Here is a 17,839-nt window from a genome sequence, read left to right as displayed (position 1 = left end):
CCATCCCAATACCAGGCCGGTGGTCACGATGAAGCAGGTAAAGACCACCGCGATGTAGAAAAGCGGCGAGTATTCATAAAGCGTTACCAGAAACACCGCAGCCATCAGGGTCTTGCTCTGGCTAGAGCCCGGCTCCAGCCGCGTAGCCCAGCCCAGCCCGGCTGAGCCCAGCCCGCCCGGCCAGGGTAAAAGCCACTACGGTGCCCCGGAGCGGACAAACTTTGTAGGTCCGCACTCGCCTGGGGTTCTCGTAAGCTAGACTTTAGGGCAGCCTCGCGGGCAGCGGGAGCCGGCGTGCCAATCACGGCGCCGCCTGCAGGACACGCCACGCCCCTCCCGCTCCCGTCCCGAGCTATTGGCTACGCAGACCTGGGATGGAGGGGACCCGACTCGCACCACCCCCGACTCCCAGGATTGGTACCCAGCGGGCGTCTTAGGCGCTGTGGCCCAGTGGTCATTGCTGTTCCGCCGGCAAATTCCATGTAGACTTTGGGGCCAACTCTGTCCCAGCCTTAGGCAATGTAGGTTTTCTGATGTCAGAGAGAGGCGCAGTCTGAAATCTACGTGCATCGTTTCTAAATCCTGAAACCCTGCCTATTACATCTTAGGCAAATTTGGGAGAAGGTGGAGGAGGAGGAGGAGGAGGAGGAGGGCGGGTATCTTGGGTTCTACAAAATGAAATAACCATAGGCACAGTGAAAACACAAAAAAAGGAGTCTCTACCACAAGCAATTTATACGAGACTTGTCAGCCTTTTCAGATTGGACTTAATCATAGAGGAAAATCAGCATTGCTTATCCAAGATTCTCTTAGAAATAAAGCATCCACTTCCTCCCACATCCCCCTCCTTTTCTCCTCTTCTTGTACTCCTCAAATTAGAATTAGCCAAACATTTGAACCTGTATTTGTTTCCACTTTAAGAATAATTTTTAAAAAACTTTTTTAACCACACAGAAGCTTTTTAAAAAGTACAGAAAGTAGCTAAATGGTCACTCCCTTGTCTCAACCCTGTGAGTCAGCTCCATCAACGTGGCCTCCCCGAAAGTCTTTCATAACACTTCATTGACACCTCGTTGGTTTGCATTTAATCCTAAAGCCACATCTAGCTATATCAGAGAATGGGGATATATAGTCTTATTATTCATGAGCAGCAACACACCCTGCTACAAATCAGGAGTGTTGTTACTGAGGAGGAAAGAGAATGGACATTGGGATAGGTAACTAGTAGCCTCTGTCACACTCCTAAATCACCAGTAAAATTCGTGATGAGAAAGATGAACTAAGTTTGTCCTATGGCCTCACATATTCCTTGGCAAATGACCACGTAGTCTCTGGAGCAGCACTGTTTGAGAAGCTTGCTTCTATAACACAATTTTTAATTACTATATATCTGATTTGTGAAAGTATATAATTTAATCAGCTCTCAATTGTTGGACAATTTTTCATAGCTATAAATAACACTGCAATGAACATCCCTACAGCTAAAGTATTTCCTTAGGATAAATTACTAGAGGTGGAACTATGGTTTTAAAAAAATGTACATTTTAAAGATTTTGTAAAAACACTGCTCTCCAGAAATGTACCAATTTGTATTCCCAGTTTTTCATCCACAGTTTTGCCATCATTTGATATTGTTACTTAACAAAAATATTGGCCAATCTGGAAGGCAGTTTTATTGTAACAACAATAAAAAAACAAGAATTTTTATAATGAAATGAAAATGTAGGAAGTTCCAAGTTAGAGTGGCATTAAACACATACATCTAATTTTTCTTCCTTCTCAAGTCCACTAAAACTACAGTAAAGAGATTAAAAACATAAGTCTACAAAAACAAGAACAGGAAATATAAAATAGCAGCAACATATTGGGATGATGAATGAGCATAATTCACTAACCAATACATGAAAGCCAAATCCCAAACCAGTTGTGGAGAAAACTGAGACCCAAACTGAATTACTTTGAAGAATTCTCAAAAAGAACAAGATCTAATACAAACTTAACTAGAGTCTCTATCATTTCTCACTGGGATATCTGCTATGGCCACTGAAACTTGTCTCTCTAGTTCCAGCATAGATTTTCCAATATATTCTGCACAGTGATAGCAAAAATGATTTTTCCACAGCACGTACTTTACTCCGTTGCCAAAAACCCTTGATTGTCATGTTCTATTTCCTTGAGGACAAAGTTCCCAAGATCCTTGTCTGGCATACTCACTTCTTCATGACTCAACTTCTGATTTTCCCTCATTTACTCATTCGGAAAATGTTTATTGAGTGTCAGATATGTGCCAGACACTCTAGAATACAATTAGGGATACAATAACAATCAGAAAATGACATATCCTTGTTTTTATGGAGCTTAGTATCTCAGGGAAGAGATAAATGTTAACCAAAGAATCGTGAACAAAATATAAAAGCAGAATTATGACAAGTGTTGTTAAAAAGAGAAACATGGGCAGCCAGCCATGATGGCTTACGTCAGTAATCCCAGCACTTTGGGAGGCTGAGGCAGGCCAATCACTTGAAGCCAGGAGTTTGAGACCAGCCTGGGGAATATGGCAAAACCCCGTTTCTACTAAAAATACAAAAATTAGCTGGGTGTGGTGGTGCACGCCTGTAGTCACAACTACTTGGGTGGCTGAGGCTCAAGAACTGCTTAAACCTGGGAAGTGGAGGTTGGAGCAAACTGAGACTCACTGCACCACTGCATTCCAACCTGAGTGACAGAATAAGGCTCTGTCTGAAAGAGAGAGAGAGAGAGAGAGAGAAAGAAAGAGAAATATGGAGCTATGAGAGCATATAATGGGGAAAATGAGGAGGATATAATGTAGAACAGGGAAACCTTCCTTGAAGAACAGATAGTTGAGATGAGGGCTGATGGAGAGAGGCAAAGGAACAGGAGGGGAGGAAGAGCATTTAGGGCAAAAGCTACAGAACATGCAAAGGCCCTGAGGTGAGAAACTGAAAGACTAGTATGGGGAAAGCATAGCGAGTGAGAAGGAACAGGGTATGTGATGAAGATGGACTGATAGGTAGGGCCCAGACCATACAGGAGTCATGCCATTTTAACCACATAAATTTACACTAAGAACAATGAGAATCCACTGACAAGATTGAAGGGGGCATGTGTGACAATTTTGTAACAATCACTTTGGCTATTGTATAAAAAACTAATTGGAAAGAGGCTGAGGCAGATATGAGTGAATATAGAGACATCAATTAATAGATTCTTTCGAAAGGCCAGGCAAGAAATTTTACTAACACTGATTAGCAAGTCATCAGGACTTGCAGCAAAGTGAATTATTAATTAGAAATGGTTTTATTTGTGAATGACAGAAAACCAACAAAAATAGTATCTTAATATGAAGATAAAAGTGTATTTCTCTCTCAAGTGAAAGTCCAGAGTTAGGCAATACAGGGCCAATATAGTGCTCCACAGTGCAAGGGACTCAGGCTTCTATTTCGCTCTACCATGTGCAGCTCCCATTCCTAAGACCACCTCATGATCCAAGATGGCTGCTCCAGTTCCAGCCATCAGGTTCATATTCCAGTTAGCAGGGAGGAGGAAGGGGAGGGAAAATGAGACACCATTTCCATTTAAGGATACTCTAGGGACACACCATACATTTGAATTCAGCATCATGCCCACATTTAACTGCAAGAGAGGCTGGAAAAGACAGTCTTTGTTCAAGATAGTCATGTGCTTGGCTACACTAGAGTCCTACTACTTATAGATGGAGGGAAAAATTTAAAAGAGAAGTAGGAGTCTCTGTCATAAAAGTATATAAGACTTCATGCTAGATTGGACATGGCATATGGGAGACAGGCAGGAGTTGAGGTTTCTGGCTTCTTTCCCAAGAAGAATGGATGTCTATCTTTCACTAAAATTGGATTCTAAATCTCGTCTCTCATCATTCATCCTTGTTCCCCTTCCCACATCCTCTCCTTATTACAAACACTAATCTTAGCCCAACTGAATTACCAGTCTTCTAAAACACACTAGAGATATTGCAGATGTAGATTTTCAAGGCCCGAAGCTCATACCATTTGGGGGACCCGTTCCAAGAAGGTGAACATAAAATTACAATTACAAAATTAAGCATAACGCCTTGGAAAGGCCCCAGGCAAATGAGGGGCCCCCAAACTTAAATAAACTTCATTCACACTAGGATATTTTAAGCTGCACCTTTACTTTATCTATCACCAAGGTTAAACATTATAAGATGTCATAGGTTTTTAGGTGCATCCTGACTTCAGAGAAGTTAAAATTTGGGGTTGGGGATGGGGAAGAGGACACCAATCTTTAACTTAATGAAATAAGCCATTTGCAGATCCCAGAATTAGACATGCATATTTCTTCCAGTGTCTGGAAAGCCCTTCTTCTTTCCTCCCCTTCCTTCTCCTGGCTAACTTTTAGTTACCTTTAAGGACTCAGTTCTGAAGCCCCCTTCTCCAGCAAGCCTTCCTGGATGCTTCCAAACCCTTGGGGAGATGCCTCTCCCAAAGCACCCAGTATGTAACTGTATGGGAGCCCTCTTATTTCTGGCGTGAGCACCTGCTCACTAGTGTATTTAGCCTGCTAGGAACCCAGCTCTCTGAGCACAAGAATGACACATAATTGATGTTTGTGCCACCGGTACCTAGCATATGTCGGGTAGTCACATTACTGAATTAATAAATAAACGAAATAAGCTTTTCTCCATGAGATTACTTGGAAGCACAAAGTATCTATATTAGAGTTTTTTTAAAAGAAGTTTGACTCTCAGATGAACAGGAAGAATGGCTGTTCTTTATTATCTATAACTGATCTAGTTTAGCTTGAAACCCCACCCTAGACCCAGCATGGTGGCTCATGCCTGTAATGCCAGCACTTTGGGAGACCAAGACAGGGAGATGGCTTGAGCCCAGGAATTGAGACCAGCGTGAGCAACATAGTGGGACCCTGTCTCTACAAAAAATTAAAAAATTAACTGGGTGAGGCAGGAGGATTGCTTGAGCAAGGGAGGTTGAGGCTGCAGTGAGCCACGATTGTGCCACTACACTCCAGCCTGGGTGACACAGCAAGACGCTGTCTCAGAAAAAAAAAAAAGCAAAGCAAGACCCTGTCTCAAAAAAGAAGAAAAAGAAAGAAGCCCCACCCTACTATTAGACGGGGTAAAAAGAGAAGACAATGTGAGCTTAAATTTATCAATAAAAAGTATCTTAGGCCAGGTGTGGTGGCTCACGTCTGTAATCCCAGCACTTTGAGAGGCTGAGGCGGTCAGATAACTGAGGTCAGGAGTTTGAGACCAGCCTGGCCAACATGGCAAAACCCCGTCTCTACTAAAAATACAAAAATTAGCCCAGCATGATGGCGGGCGCCTATAATCCCAGCTACTCGGGAGGCTGAGGCAGAAGAATTGCTTGAACCCGGGAGGTGGAGGTTGCAGTGGGCCGAAATTGTGTCACTGCACTCCAGCCTGGGCGACAGAGTAAGATTCTGGCAAAAAAAAGAAAAAAAAAAAAGTATCTTAGACTCTTCAAGTTTAATTGCACGTTTTAGGAAGCTGGTCTCCTTTAGGAAAATGTTTAGTCTCTCCTCTCTCTTCTCTTGATTCTTCCCAAGACAGTATCTGATTGTACAAGGTGTTCATATGACCTGATGGTGGAGGTCAGGAAAATGAGACCTCAGCTCTGCATGACACCTGTAGGTCCTCACTAAGGGGAAGCGGGTTTCATCTGGTTTTTTGTGGTACCAGGCCAGCCCTCACTGCGGAGATTCAGGGTTCCAGCAATTTACCTCTGGTTGTAAAACCCTCATAAGCTATGGTTCCTTAGCTCTACTAGCTCACCAGACTGCTTACCATCTCCAATGTTACTTACTGGGGCAATATGTAAACATGTAGATTCTCACATATGTCACATGCAGGCTACTGAGAAGCAGCAGTTATCTCAGGATGCCCAATCAGGCTACCTCAGCCACTGAACGCCATTGCTCTAGCACCATGGTGAAGGTAGTGTGAAGCAAGCCAAATGCAAGGCCTCTCCTCCTTTCCTAGAGGGAAAGTGGACTACCAGCTCCAATCTCTTCAGTTTCTCCAGTACCCCACCTATTTGTTTTTTAATTTTTTTTTTCTGGAGACAGAGTCTCATTCTGTTGCCCAGGCTGGCGTGCAGTGGAGCAATCTTGGCTCACTGCAACCTCCACCTCCTGGGTTCAAGCGATTCTCCTGCCTCAGCCTCCCGAGTAGCTGGGACTACAGGCACCCGCCATCATGCCTGGCTAATTTTTTTTTTAGTAGAAACGGGGTTTTACCACATTGGCCAGGCTAGTCTCAAACTACTGACCTCAAGTGATCTGCCCGCCTTGGCCTCCCAAAGTGCTGGGATTACAGGCATGAGCCACCACACCCAGCCCCAATAGCCCACCTATTTGGATCCTTCCACTACAACCACCTGCTTCCCTGAGATTCCAGCCTGGAGGGATGTGGGGACAAAACTGTCTTTATTTTATTTTAATTTTTGAGACAGGGTCTTGCTCTTTCACCCAGGCTGGAATACAGTGGTGTGATCACAGCTCACTGCAGCCTCAACCTTCTGGGCTCAAGTGATTCTCCTGCCCCCGCCTCTCAAAGTGCTGGGATTACTTACTCTTTATGTAGAAACATTGCTGGAAAAGATGGTCCCGATGCAGACCCCAAGAGCGGGTTCTTGGATCTCGTGTAGGAAAGATTTTGAGGCAACTCAGAGAGAACAGTGAAATAAGCAAGTTTATTGGAAACTACTGTGTTACAAAGTAGGAGTCTTCAGCAGGAGAAGGAACATTCCATTCTTTGTTAGTGCCTCTATACTTATAAGAAACTAAAAGGAGCAATAATAAACTTGGAACATGCAGATGTGCTACCCTAAGAGAGCTAGGGTAGGGGCTATTGGTGTTACAGATGACCATTAATCCTTCAACCTAAGCCTCCTAGTTAATGGTATCTTTAAGTAAAGTGGGCTGCACTGTTAGGACATCTGGACATTCTGAAGGCTTGGTGGGAGATGCTCTGTTTGGTTATAAATACTCTGCATTTATAAGTGGTGGTCAGCTTGAGATGTGACTATTTTCAGACCAGAAGTATTAACCTTATAAGTGCCTTGTGAGTGCTTAGTTACTCACTCAAGATGAAGTCCCTCTGTTCATGCATTATTAAACCAGAGGCCTGAAAAGCAGGGGTTTCTCTAACAGGAACATCTATTCATTTTAAGTTTCCTCCAAAACAACCCTTGTTGCAGAAATCATAGGCTCTCCTCTGACACCCATAGCCACCTACACATTCCTTCCAGAGCACATATGCTCTTTTCCCAAGATATAAGCCCTGGGTCTGGGGTGTTGTAGTGCAGAGATCTAATTGTCTTGGGGCTGCCCAAGACAACATTTCTGTCTGTAAGTTTCCCTAATAAATCACACAAAACCAACAAACTGGATTTGTCTGCCTCCTTCTTTGGTTTCTCTGCTCCTTCGGCTTTTTATGGCCTTTTCATGGAACAAGGCGGAAGCCAGAATGGGTGGATATGATGCTGCACCTGCTCTAGCCCTTTCTCCTCTCCACACTCCAGCAGATCCCAAGCAGAAGACTTTCCTTCCCTCCCACTTGGCAGGTACTTTCCTTATGTCATAGCCTCACTTTCCCTGCCGTATGGCATACATTAAATACCACTCTTACTGTTGCCAAAGTCTCGATTTTGAAATGTTAACTGAAATTTAAAAGTTTATAAAGCCTTTATTTCTTGGTAGTGTCAGGCTTTTTCAAGATGACTGTGTTTCTTGAGATTCAAACATCTTATTTTAGAAGTCAAAAGCTGCTTTTTTTTTTTTTTTTTTTTTTTTTGAGACAGAGTCTCGCTCTGTTGCCCAGGCTGGAGTGCAGTGGCATGATCTCAGCTCACTGCAACCTCTGCCTCCTGGGTTCAAGAGATTCTCCTCCCTCAGCCTCCCAAGTAGCTGGGATTACAGGTGCCCACCACCATGTCCAGCTAATTTTTGTATTTTTAGTGGAGACAGGGTTTCACCATATTGATCAGGCTGGTCTTGAACTCCTAACCTTGTGATCTGTCCGCCTTGGCCTCCCAAAGTGCTGGGATTACAGTCATGAACCACTGCGCCCAGCCTAGCTTTTTCTTTTTAATTTCTGACATCACAGTTCTATTTCTCCTTTAATGCTGATAGATGCTTCTGACTGACCAAGGAGAAGACCCCATAAGAGAAATGCAAAATATATATATATGTATTTTGAGACGGAGTCTCACTCTGTCACCCAGGCTGGAGTGCAGTGGTATGATCTTGGCTCACCACAACCTCCGCCTCCCAGGTTCAAGTGATTCTCCTTCCTCAGCCTCCCAAGTAGCTGGGACTACAGGTGCGAGCCACCACATCCAGCTAATTTTTGTATTTTTAGTTGAGGTGGGGTTTTATCATGTTGGCCAGGCTGGTCTCAAACTCCTGACCTCAGGTGATCCACTCGCCTTGGCCTCCCAAAGTGCTCGGATTACAGCTGTGAGCCACCGAGCCCGGCCAAAAAATGCAAAAATATTAACATGTTTTTGAAAGTTATAATCTCCCTTATGTTATTTTATCTTGGAGCTGCCAACTCTTTCATTCATATTGTCTTTCTATAGTCCACATTCTTTCCTGGAAGGTCAGAAGGTCAGATCTCAATTTGGAAATATAAATAGGTAGGAATATAAATAAGTGTCCTAAATTTGAGTTTCAAACATGAGAAACTGGCAAATGGAACTGAATGTGCAATTTTGATATGAGGTCATAGATAACAGGAATTGTGAAAAATCTTATAGTACTTTGGCAGAACCTAACAGCTTAACTCTTTATAGCCTGTTGAACTTCCAAGTTCCTGAAACTCTCATTGTTTCAGGTGTTGGGCTTCTGTTATCTATACATACTAAGTGGTAGGAGGCTGCCTGAAGCCTGCTCCAACTGAGCTGATACTGATGATTAATGTGGTATTTAGTCTGTGGCCCAAAGCTTAGGACATTCATCTAGAACAGTGATTCTCAACTCGGAGTGTTCCTCCCTGCCACTTCAACATTTGGCAATGTCTGGAGACATTTTTGTTTGTCACAACTATGAAGCTGCTACTGGCCTCCAGTGGGTAGAGGCCGGGAATGCTGCTAAACATCCTACAATACACAGTGCAGCCTACTCACAACAAAAAAATTATCCAATTATCCAATGTCAATATTGCTGAGGTTGAGAAACCCTGGTACAGAAAATTCTATTGGCCCTGGGCACTTTGCACCAAATCACTGTTTCCACCTTGGTCCAGGCCATGTCTTTTCCTGGGTTACCACAGTAGCCTCCTGAATAGTGTCCTTCTTCTGCCTCTGCTCTCCACAGTCTATACTTTTCCTTTTTAAAAAATACTTATTTAAGGCCAGGCACGGTGGCTCATGCCTGTAATCACAGCACTTTGGGAGGCCGAGGTGGGCAGATCATGAGGTCAGGAGTTCGAGACCAGCCAGGACAATATGGTGAAACCCCGTGTCTACTAAAAATACAAAAATTATCCGGGAATGGTGGTGCATGCCTGTGATCCCAGCTACTCAGCAGGCTGAGGCAGGAGAATCGCTTGAACCCGGGAGGCAGAGGTTGCAGTGAGCTGAGATGGCATCACTGCACTCTAGCCGGGGTGACAGAGCAAGACTCCGTCCGAAAAAAAAAGAAAAAAACTTATTTAAAATTTAATTTAATTTTTTATTTATACACAGTAATGTTCATCATGTTTGGTGTACAGATCTATGAGTTTTCACAGATGTATAGAGGTCATGTAACTGTAATCACAATCAAGACACAGGAAGGCAGCTCAGTTTTCAAAGTCTCTACTTTGCTGTCTGAGTCAGCTTCTTTGATTCAGCCTGCTTAGGTCAGAGTCAGACAGTAAAAGAGAAAAAAAAGAAGTAGAAAATTTGGGTGTCATTCTAGTCATTCTACAAGTTTTGACTTCCAGTGGTGCAAGTCCTGAAGTTAAGATCTAATATTATGTGCTGTCTTGACATCTGGTGAAATTGGGAAAGGCTTAACCTCAAGTTCCTTTCCCCACTCTGCTCCCATGGATAAAGTCCCCTAGCCAAATAGCCCTCCTTATCAGGAGTACCAGGCACAGTGTCTGCTTGAGTAGTGGGTTTCAGTTCCCTGCCAGCCCACGGGATTATTTAAACAAGCCCATCACATCCTACTGCAGGAACCAAAGAGCTGTAGAGGAGGGAAAAATAGCTTCCCTTTACCCTTCTAGGTTCTTTGGCTGGCCCCAAATTAAATTGACATGCAACAGATTAAGAGGAGAAAAGCCATATTTAATAACGGATGTGCACATGAGAATCCCACAAAATATGAGACTCGAAGAAGAGTCAGATGATTGAAGCTTATATAGCATCCTGAGCTACAGAAAGGAATAGTGGCTCGGGGCTTCTGAGGGGTGATGATGATATAAGTTATGGAAAAGCGAGGGGAGGAAATTTTGCTGAATAAAGTTGTCTTGTTATACAGATAAAAAGTCCCTTGGGTAATAAAAGTTGTCTTAAAGCAGCCTTCAAAAACACAGGTGATAGTCTGTCTGGGCATGGGTCAACCTCTAGTCTCCTCCCCTGCAATCCAAGTTCATCTTCCCTGGTTGATATGGTTAATAAGATTCCCAGAAAGGGGATTCATGACAATCGAATTCCTTTTGGAGGATTCATCTTCAGGCAGACTGGGGGATGCTCAGAGAAAGCCTCTGCCTGCAACCCTTGTTCCCCACGTGTCCTCAGTTCAAAGTAATCTACACACCAAAGCATCATATTTGGGGGTGGCATTCCCTGAACTCCTTTGGAGTATCCCACCCTCTTGAGTATCCCACTCACTACAAAGCCTGCCTTCCACAGCTCCTGATTGTTCATTCCGTTCCCAAGTACAGCACCCTTGGGCCATGCTGTGTCCTCTTCCCCTTTGCTGGAAGTATATAAGACCAATAAACTGCTGTTGATCTCACCTGTCCAGTGTCAGGTGGGGTGTGTTCAGCCATCCCCATAACCCTAGGGTGGGCAAAGTCCTTGTGATCACTTAAGGAGGCTCTACGTGATCCAGCCCTCCAATCCCAATATGACCTCATGTCCTCCTACAACTCACCCCCAGCTCATGCTGCTCCAGTCATTTGACTATCTTCTTGTTCCCTAAAACAACATACATGCTTCTGCCTCATGACCTTGGCAGTGAAGTTCCCTCTGCATAGGATGTTCCTCCAGATATCCACATGGCTAATTCCCACAGTTTCAAAATCTCTCTCTCTTTTTTTTTTTTTTTTTTTTTTTTTTTTTGAGACATGGTCTTTCTCTGTCACTCAGACTGGAGTGCGGTGGCACAGTCTTGGCTTACTGCAAGCAGCCTCGACCTCCTGGGGTCAAGCAGTCCTCCCACCTCAGCCTTCTGAGTAGCTAGAACTACAGCCACACACACCATGCTCAGATAATTTTGTTCGTTTTTTTTGTAGAGACAGAGTCTAACAATGTTGCCCAGGCTGATCTCAAACACCTGGACTCAAGGGATCCTGCTGCCTTGGCCTCCCTAAGTGCTGGGATTACAGGCATGAGCCATTGCACCCAGTCCCCCCTTTTTTATTCTCAGTTTCAAATATTTGCTCAGACATGACCTTCCTGGTGAGGACTACAACTATCCTATTTAAAATCGCAAATCCCTCCTTCTTTGCACTCCCAACCTCCCTTTTCCTATTTTTTCTCCCATAGCACTAATCACCTTCTAACATACAATATTGTTTACTATGCTCTTGTCTGTCACTTCCTCATTTCCACTAGAATGTTACTTCCAGGAGAAAAGGGCTTTGGACCTTAGCATCCAGGAAGGATACAAAATAGGCCCTCAGAAACTATTTGTTGGCTGGGCGCGGTGGCTCATGCCTGCAATCCCAGCACTTTGGGAGGCCAAGGCAGGTGGATCACTTGAGCTCACAAGTTCGAGACCAGCCTGAGCAACATGGTGAAACCCTGTCTCTACTAAAAATACAAAAAAATTAGCCGGGAGTGGTGGCATATGCCTATAATCTCAGCTACTCAGGAGGCTGAGGTGGGAGGATCACTTGAGTCCAGGAGGCGAAGGTTGCAGTGAGCTGAGATCACGCCACTGTACTCCAGCCTGGGCAACAAAGCCAGACTTGTCTCAAAACAAAGCAAAAACAAAAACAAAACAAAAAACTATTTGTTGAACTAATGAATGTGTGGGAATATGTAAAGAAAATTGTGAAAAGAAAAGAAAATTTCAGGACTTTCCAAATTCATCATGCCAAAAGGAAAAGCTCAGCCCTGGAAACTGAGTCACATAACACAACTGTTTTTCTTCTTTAGTGCATGACTGTTGCTTCCTGACCTTTGCGTTGAGTTGTTATACATTAACCAGAATCCCTGTTCTTCATTCAAACCTAGACTAAATGACTTGGAGATAGACACCTTTGTGATTGTTACCTCTTTCTAATAGAATGTGAAGGAACCCCTTTAGAGAGTAATCAGTAGTAGCCAATCAAATCTTATGTCTGTATGTTAGCCTTTTTATGGAACATGTTGTAATTCTGTTCAGCATGTCCATTTTTGCCTAGGCAAACAACCTTCACTTTCCCCCACATAGGAGAACTACTCACCATTCTTTGGTGTCTGTGTGCCCATGGACAGCCTGTTACCCTCATACCTTGCACTCGAATAAACTCTTAACTGGATCCTGATCTTTTAAATTATTTTAGGTTGACAATACAAACATACTAGCAAGGCTGCTAATTCAGAGAATGAAGAACTTAGAAAAGTTCAAGCCAGAAATGATTAATCTAATTCTGATCTTTCCCCAGTTTTTAATTAGAATACTCCTTTTCTTTCTACCCTGATCTTGTCTTACGTCAAATCTTTTCGTGAGATAAAGCACATTTCGGTGAACTCGACATGGCTTAATACTGATGGATTCTTGTGTTTGTTACAGAGGTGACCTAGGGCTATTTCCATGGCAGAAAAGTGCTGGAAAACATTCTGGAACTTGCTCCTTACCCTACAATAACCCAAGCCAGAATGGCATTCCCAAACCTCATTGTAAACAGAAATATGTTTTTCTGAATAAATATATTCTATAGACTGAGTGCAAATAGTCTATATTCATTTCACACCTCTCATATACTAAATCACATTTTCATCAATTTGGCCTCCTTGTCAACACATCAGTCTCTGCAGCCTGTTTCGGGTCTGTATGAGACCAGCCATTTTATAGCTCATACTGTTTGGAAAACTTTTTTTTTTGAGATGGAGTCTTGCTCTGTCCCCCAGGCTGGAGTGCAGTGGCACGATCTTGGCTCACTGCAAGCTCCGCCTCCCGGGTTCACGCCATTCTCCTGCCTTAGCCTCCAGAGTAGCTGGGACTACAGGCACCTGCCACTGTGCCCGGCTAATTTTTTGTATTTTTAGTAGAGATGGGGTTTCACCGTGTTAGCTAGGGTGGTCTTGATCTCCTGACCTCGTGATCCGCCTGCCTTGGCCTCCCAAAGTGTTGGGATTACAGGTGTGAGCCACCGTGCCTGGCCTGGAAAACATTAAAAAAAAAAAAAAAAAAAAAAAAAAAAGAAGGAAAAGGGTGTTTGAGCCAAGGGGAAACTTCCGCTTTGCCCTATGAAGTTTTGCTGAAAAATCAACTGACAAAAGGCAAATTAATTGGAGATAGGCTATGTAAATGTATTTAATATTGCCTAATAAAAAAGCCCCACCAGCTCTTTTCAGAAGTTGAGTCAGGGAATTCTCTGTCTGTCTCGTGCTGCCTCCATTATGCCTGGACATAAACTCCAATGAAGCCTTGTCTAGGGAAACTATTTTGGCCTCATGTCAATTCCTATTGCATTGAGAGCCCCAAAACTTGTGGTCAGTAACATATTCTTTGGGGGCTCATCCAAGATCACAGGACATGGAGAGCCTTTCTCTGTCTGAGAGGGTGACTTGTGAGGTGACAGGACTGCTGGAAAAGATCCCTTTATGGCTGACAAGCGGCTGCCTGAAGTTCTGATTCAGCGTCACCGCAATGGGTGAGTCTTTCTCCGGCCTCCTGGAACTCCTTGCCTTCCCCACACAGACGATGCCTTTCTCCCTTCCCTTTCCTCCCTCTGTCTCCTTTCCTCTTCCTATCTTTTCTGTCACTCAGGGTGCTTTGCCTCTCCTCTCCTAATCCTTACTGGTTTGGGTTGCTTGAATAGACATCTGTGAGGGATGGGTTGAAACAGCCTCCCTAGTTTACTGGTCTGGGTCACCTGAATAGCCATCCATGCAGGAAGGATGAAAACAGTTGACTATCCAGGTCTGATCAACTCAGCAGGCATTGGGACAGGTCACATCCCTCCCTGGCCTAAGTTGTTGTGGGTTCAAATCCCAAGAAAAAAATTATCTCTCTCTCTTTTCCTCTCGCCCTCTCTGGCACCCTGAACTTTGATCCTGTAACTATCTGAAATCCCTCATTATGTCACTTCCCTAGGCCTGTAATCTTTTAGAGTTTCTGTCTGTACAAATGTATAGTCCTGTCGGTTTGGGGAGACTGCCTGAGACACAGTGCTGGGGACGCCCATCTAGTCTTCAGGAAGGCACCAGGGATGCCTGGGTGTGACTGCCAGTATTGGTTCTCTGCATAATAGGAAAAGTTCAGAGTTCAAATGGTTAACCTGCAACTATAGAGATAAGTAAACTTAACTCCATAAATTTAAATTTGGGAGGCTTTCACCTATGGTTCCATAAAACAGAAAAGATGATTTTCTTTCATAGGCACCTTGGCCCCCACAGGTATGGCACAGAGAGCAGGGTCACCTGAGCCATTCAGAGAAAGATAACCCAAACCTCTGGCATGCTGGTAAAAGGGTAAGGATTCCTTACTAGCCAGGCTTCTGGCCTCCCTCTCTCTGTGCAAACCAGTTAAGTAATAGTGAAAATCATTGTTTGTCTCCTCTGCAAGGTTTTAATGAATGGGAACAGGGATTTGTGTGACAAGTCTTAGGTTGTAGTGAATCTGGTGTACTTTGCGCTGTGAATTTGTCTTTCTATGTCATTCTGTCAAGGAGAAGCATACCACAGGATAGAACGCAGGCTTAGGACTTATAAAAGCCCGCTGCTTTCAGCAGCCTGGCAAACTGGTTAGTTACAAACTTTGCTGTGGATCCCTGAACCAAAAAGTGGATGAGGTTTCCCTCTCATCTTGTTTTATGTCCTTAGGAGCATGACCTTGATATCATATGGGGATACTCTCTCGTGATCTCTTCCATCCAGAGGGCAGGAATGATCAGGTTCATATCAGGAGGCCAGTCTGAAAGGACCGGGAGGTTGAGATGAGCCAGGGGTGAGTTTTGTCTTAAAATGTCCCATCCCTATGGGGCTTTTGTCGTCTTTTGCTATCTTAAGCTCATTTCTGAGAGTTAATTCTTGGGGACCATGAAGATGCCTCCTTTACCATCTCTCTAGAAATACCTTTAGCTCATATGGTTAAAAAAAAAAACAAACCTGAAAGATTACCATCTGGGCTCTAAAAGGCTTTTGGATTGAGTCTCTATCAGAACTAAGTACACCATTAAGAGAAAAAGGACTTTAGAGATCGCATATTCTTAACAATTTTTCGAAAAGATTTAAATTAAAAGAAGAATGTATAATAATGTCATGATTAGCCTTAAAAATCATGTCAAGCAGTGGCCAGGCATGGTGGCTTGTGCCTGTAATCCCAGCACTTTGGAAGGCCGAGGTGGACGGATCGTGAGGTCAGGAGATTGAGACCATCCTGACTAACACGGTGAAACCCCGTCTCTACTAAAAAATACAAAAATATTAGCTGGGCATGGTGGCGGGCGCCTGTAGTCCCACCTACTTGGGAGGCTGAGGCTGAGGCGAGAAATGGCGTGAACCCAGGAGGCGGAGCTTGCAGTGAGCCGAGATCATGCCACTGCACTCCAGCCTGGGGGACAGAGCAAGACTCCCTCTCAAAAAAAAAAAAAAAAAAAAAAATCATGTCAAGCAGTTAAAAGCCTGTGTAGGCTTGAAAATGACTGCTCTAGGTTCCTTCGGAGAAGAGCATGGTAACAACCCCATGTGTTAGCTCAGTAGCTAGGGCTTTCCCCCCTTCACTAGCGGCTGCCTGGGTTCAATTCCCAGGGAATGAGTCTTTTCTGGTTTGTTATTTGTGTGATCTTTGCTATTTATTGATTCTTTTCCCCTCTATAAACAACTTCTGACTTTCTGTCTTGAATTTTCCTTTCTCTAAGCTACCTTTGGGGTGATTCTAGATCATGTAAAAACCACTTGACATCTCTTTGAAGACACCTCATACACTCGTGGTTAAGTCATAGCTTGAGTTAAGGCTTATTGGTTTCACTAGGGAAAATACCTTTGGAGGGACTGGAGAAGGGGGAGTAGGGGGTGGGGGACATATACATATACATGAAAGGTTTAAAAGACAGAGGTGACCGGGTGTGGTGGCTCACGCCTGTACTCCCAGCACTTTGGGAGGCCGAGGCGGGTGGATCACTTGAGGCCAGGAGTTCCAGACCAGCCTGACCAACATGGCGAAACCCCATATCTACAAAAATACAAAAACTTAGCTGGGCGTGGTGACGTGCACCTATAATCCCAGCTACTCAGAAACTGAGGCAGGAGAATCGCTTGAACCCAGGAGGCAGAGATTGCAGTGAGCCAAGATCACGCCACTGCACTCCAGCCTGGGTGACAGAGTGAGACTCCTTCTCAAAAAGTATACGAATATTTTTAAATCTTTTGTTATCTGGGACAAACAGCCGACTCCTCTGGCTTTTTTTTTTTTTTGAGACAGAGTCTCACTCTGTCACCCAGGCTGGAGTGCAATGGCATGATCTCAGCTCACTGCAACCTAAGCCTCCCAGGTTCAAGTGATTCTTCTGCCTCATTTTCCTAAGTAGCTGGGACTAAAGGTGCACACCACCATGTCCAGCTAATTTTTGTATTTTTAGTAGAGACAGGGTGTCGCCATGTTGGCCAGGCTGGTCTCCAACTCCTGGGCTCAAGTGATCTGCCCGCCTGGGCTTCCCAAAGTGCTGGGATTACAGGCATCAACCACCACATCTAGCCAAGTTTTTTGTTTTGTTTTGTTTTTAAGAGTTCTATGGTTAAAAGTCAGCTAATTTTATAAGGCTTTTAGGCTTTTTTCTCTTCTTAGGTCTTGTTTTTTGGGGGGAAAAAGTGTTTTTTTCCTTCTCAGTTGAGTGAATCATTTCTCCACTTACTTCTGTCTTCTTGCCACCCTGTATATCCACATGAGAGGACCTAAGGTAATTTCTGACAGCCTGGGACTCCTTGGGAGAAACATGGGAGGTGCCACCGACCCTGTTTTGGGAGAAAATTTTGTTGTCCTCGTGGAACCTCAAGAATTGTAAGAAGATAGTTTCCTCTTAAAATCGAAGGGTTTGCTCTGTTTTGCATTGTGTTACCTGACCTGTTTTACTTTTGGGGGTATCAAAAATTATTTTGCTTTGTGAGAAAACTTTTAGCTTTTGTGTTTAATAGCTAGGTAGGCAATACACTTTTAGGGATGGCTAATGACATTTGCTTACAGTGAACAGTTATTATTACAGGGTAATACTCCTTTCTTTGCACATTTAGATGAGAAAAACAGGCTCTTGGGCACCTGGAAAGTATGAAATGTGAGATGGGCTGATTACAGAGCTGGCTGACAGGCATTTGGTTGTCCAGCAGCTTCAGAAAATGTCCTTACAATGAAAGACACTGTGGGCCGGGCACAGTGGCTCAGACCTCCCAACACTTTGGGAGGCCGAGGTGGGCAGATCACT

The 17,839-nt window shown here is 44.0% G+C and overlaps 1 protein-coding gene across 2 annotated transcripts in view; it reads right to left on the bottom strand.

Annotated features, from left to right (window-relative positions):
* CGRRF1 (cell growth regulator with ring finger domain 1) overlaps positions 1-296 on the bottom strand; it is a 28,980-nt gene extending 28,684 nt beyond the window's left edge. The window contains exon 1 of one of the 2 annotated variants that reach the window (XM_002824756.5): positions 2-296. In XM_002824756.5, the coding sequence (XP_002824802.1) occupies positions 2-105 (104 nt within the window). In that variant the 5' untranslated portion in view covers positions 106-296. The remainder of the gene's footprint in view (position 1) is intronic. The other variant, XM_054530103.2, reaches the window with a different exon arrangement.
* Positions 297-17,839: the final 17,543 nt, after the last annotated feature.

Source organism: Pongo abelii, chromosome 15 (assembly GCF_028885655.2).
Source record: "Pongo abelii isolate AG06213 chromosome 15, NHGRI_mPonAbe1-v2.0_pri, whole genome shotgun sequence".
NCBI lineage: Eukaryota > Metazoa > Chordata > Mammalia > Primates > Hominidae > Pongo > Pongo abelii.
The sequence above is the reverse complement of the archived record's forward strand: the minus strand, read 5'-3'. Positions and strand labels throughout refer to the sequence as shown.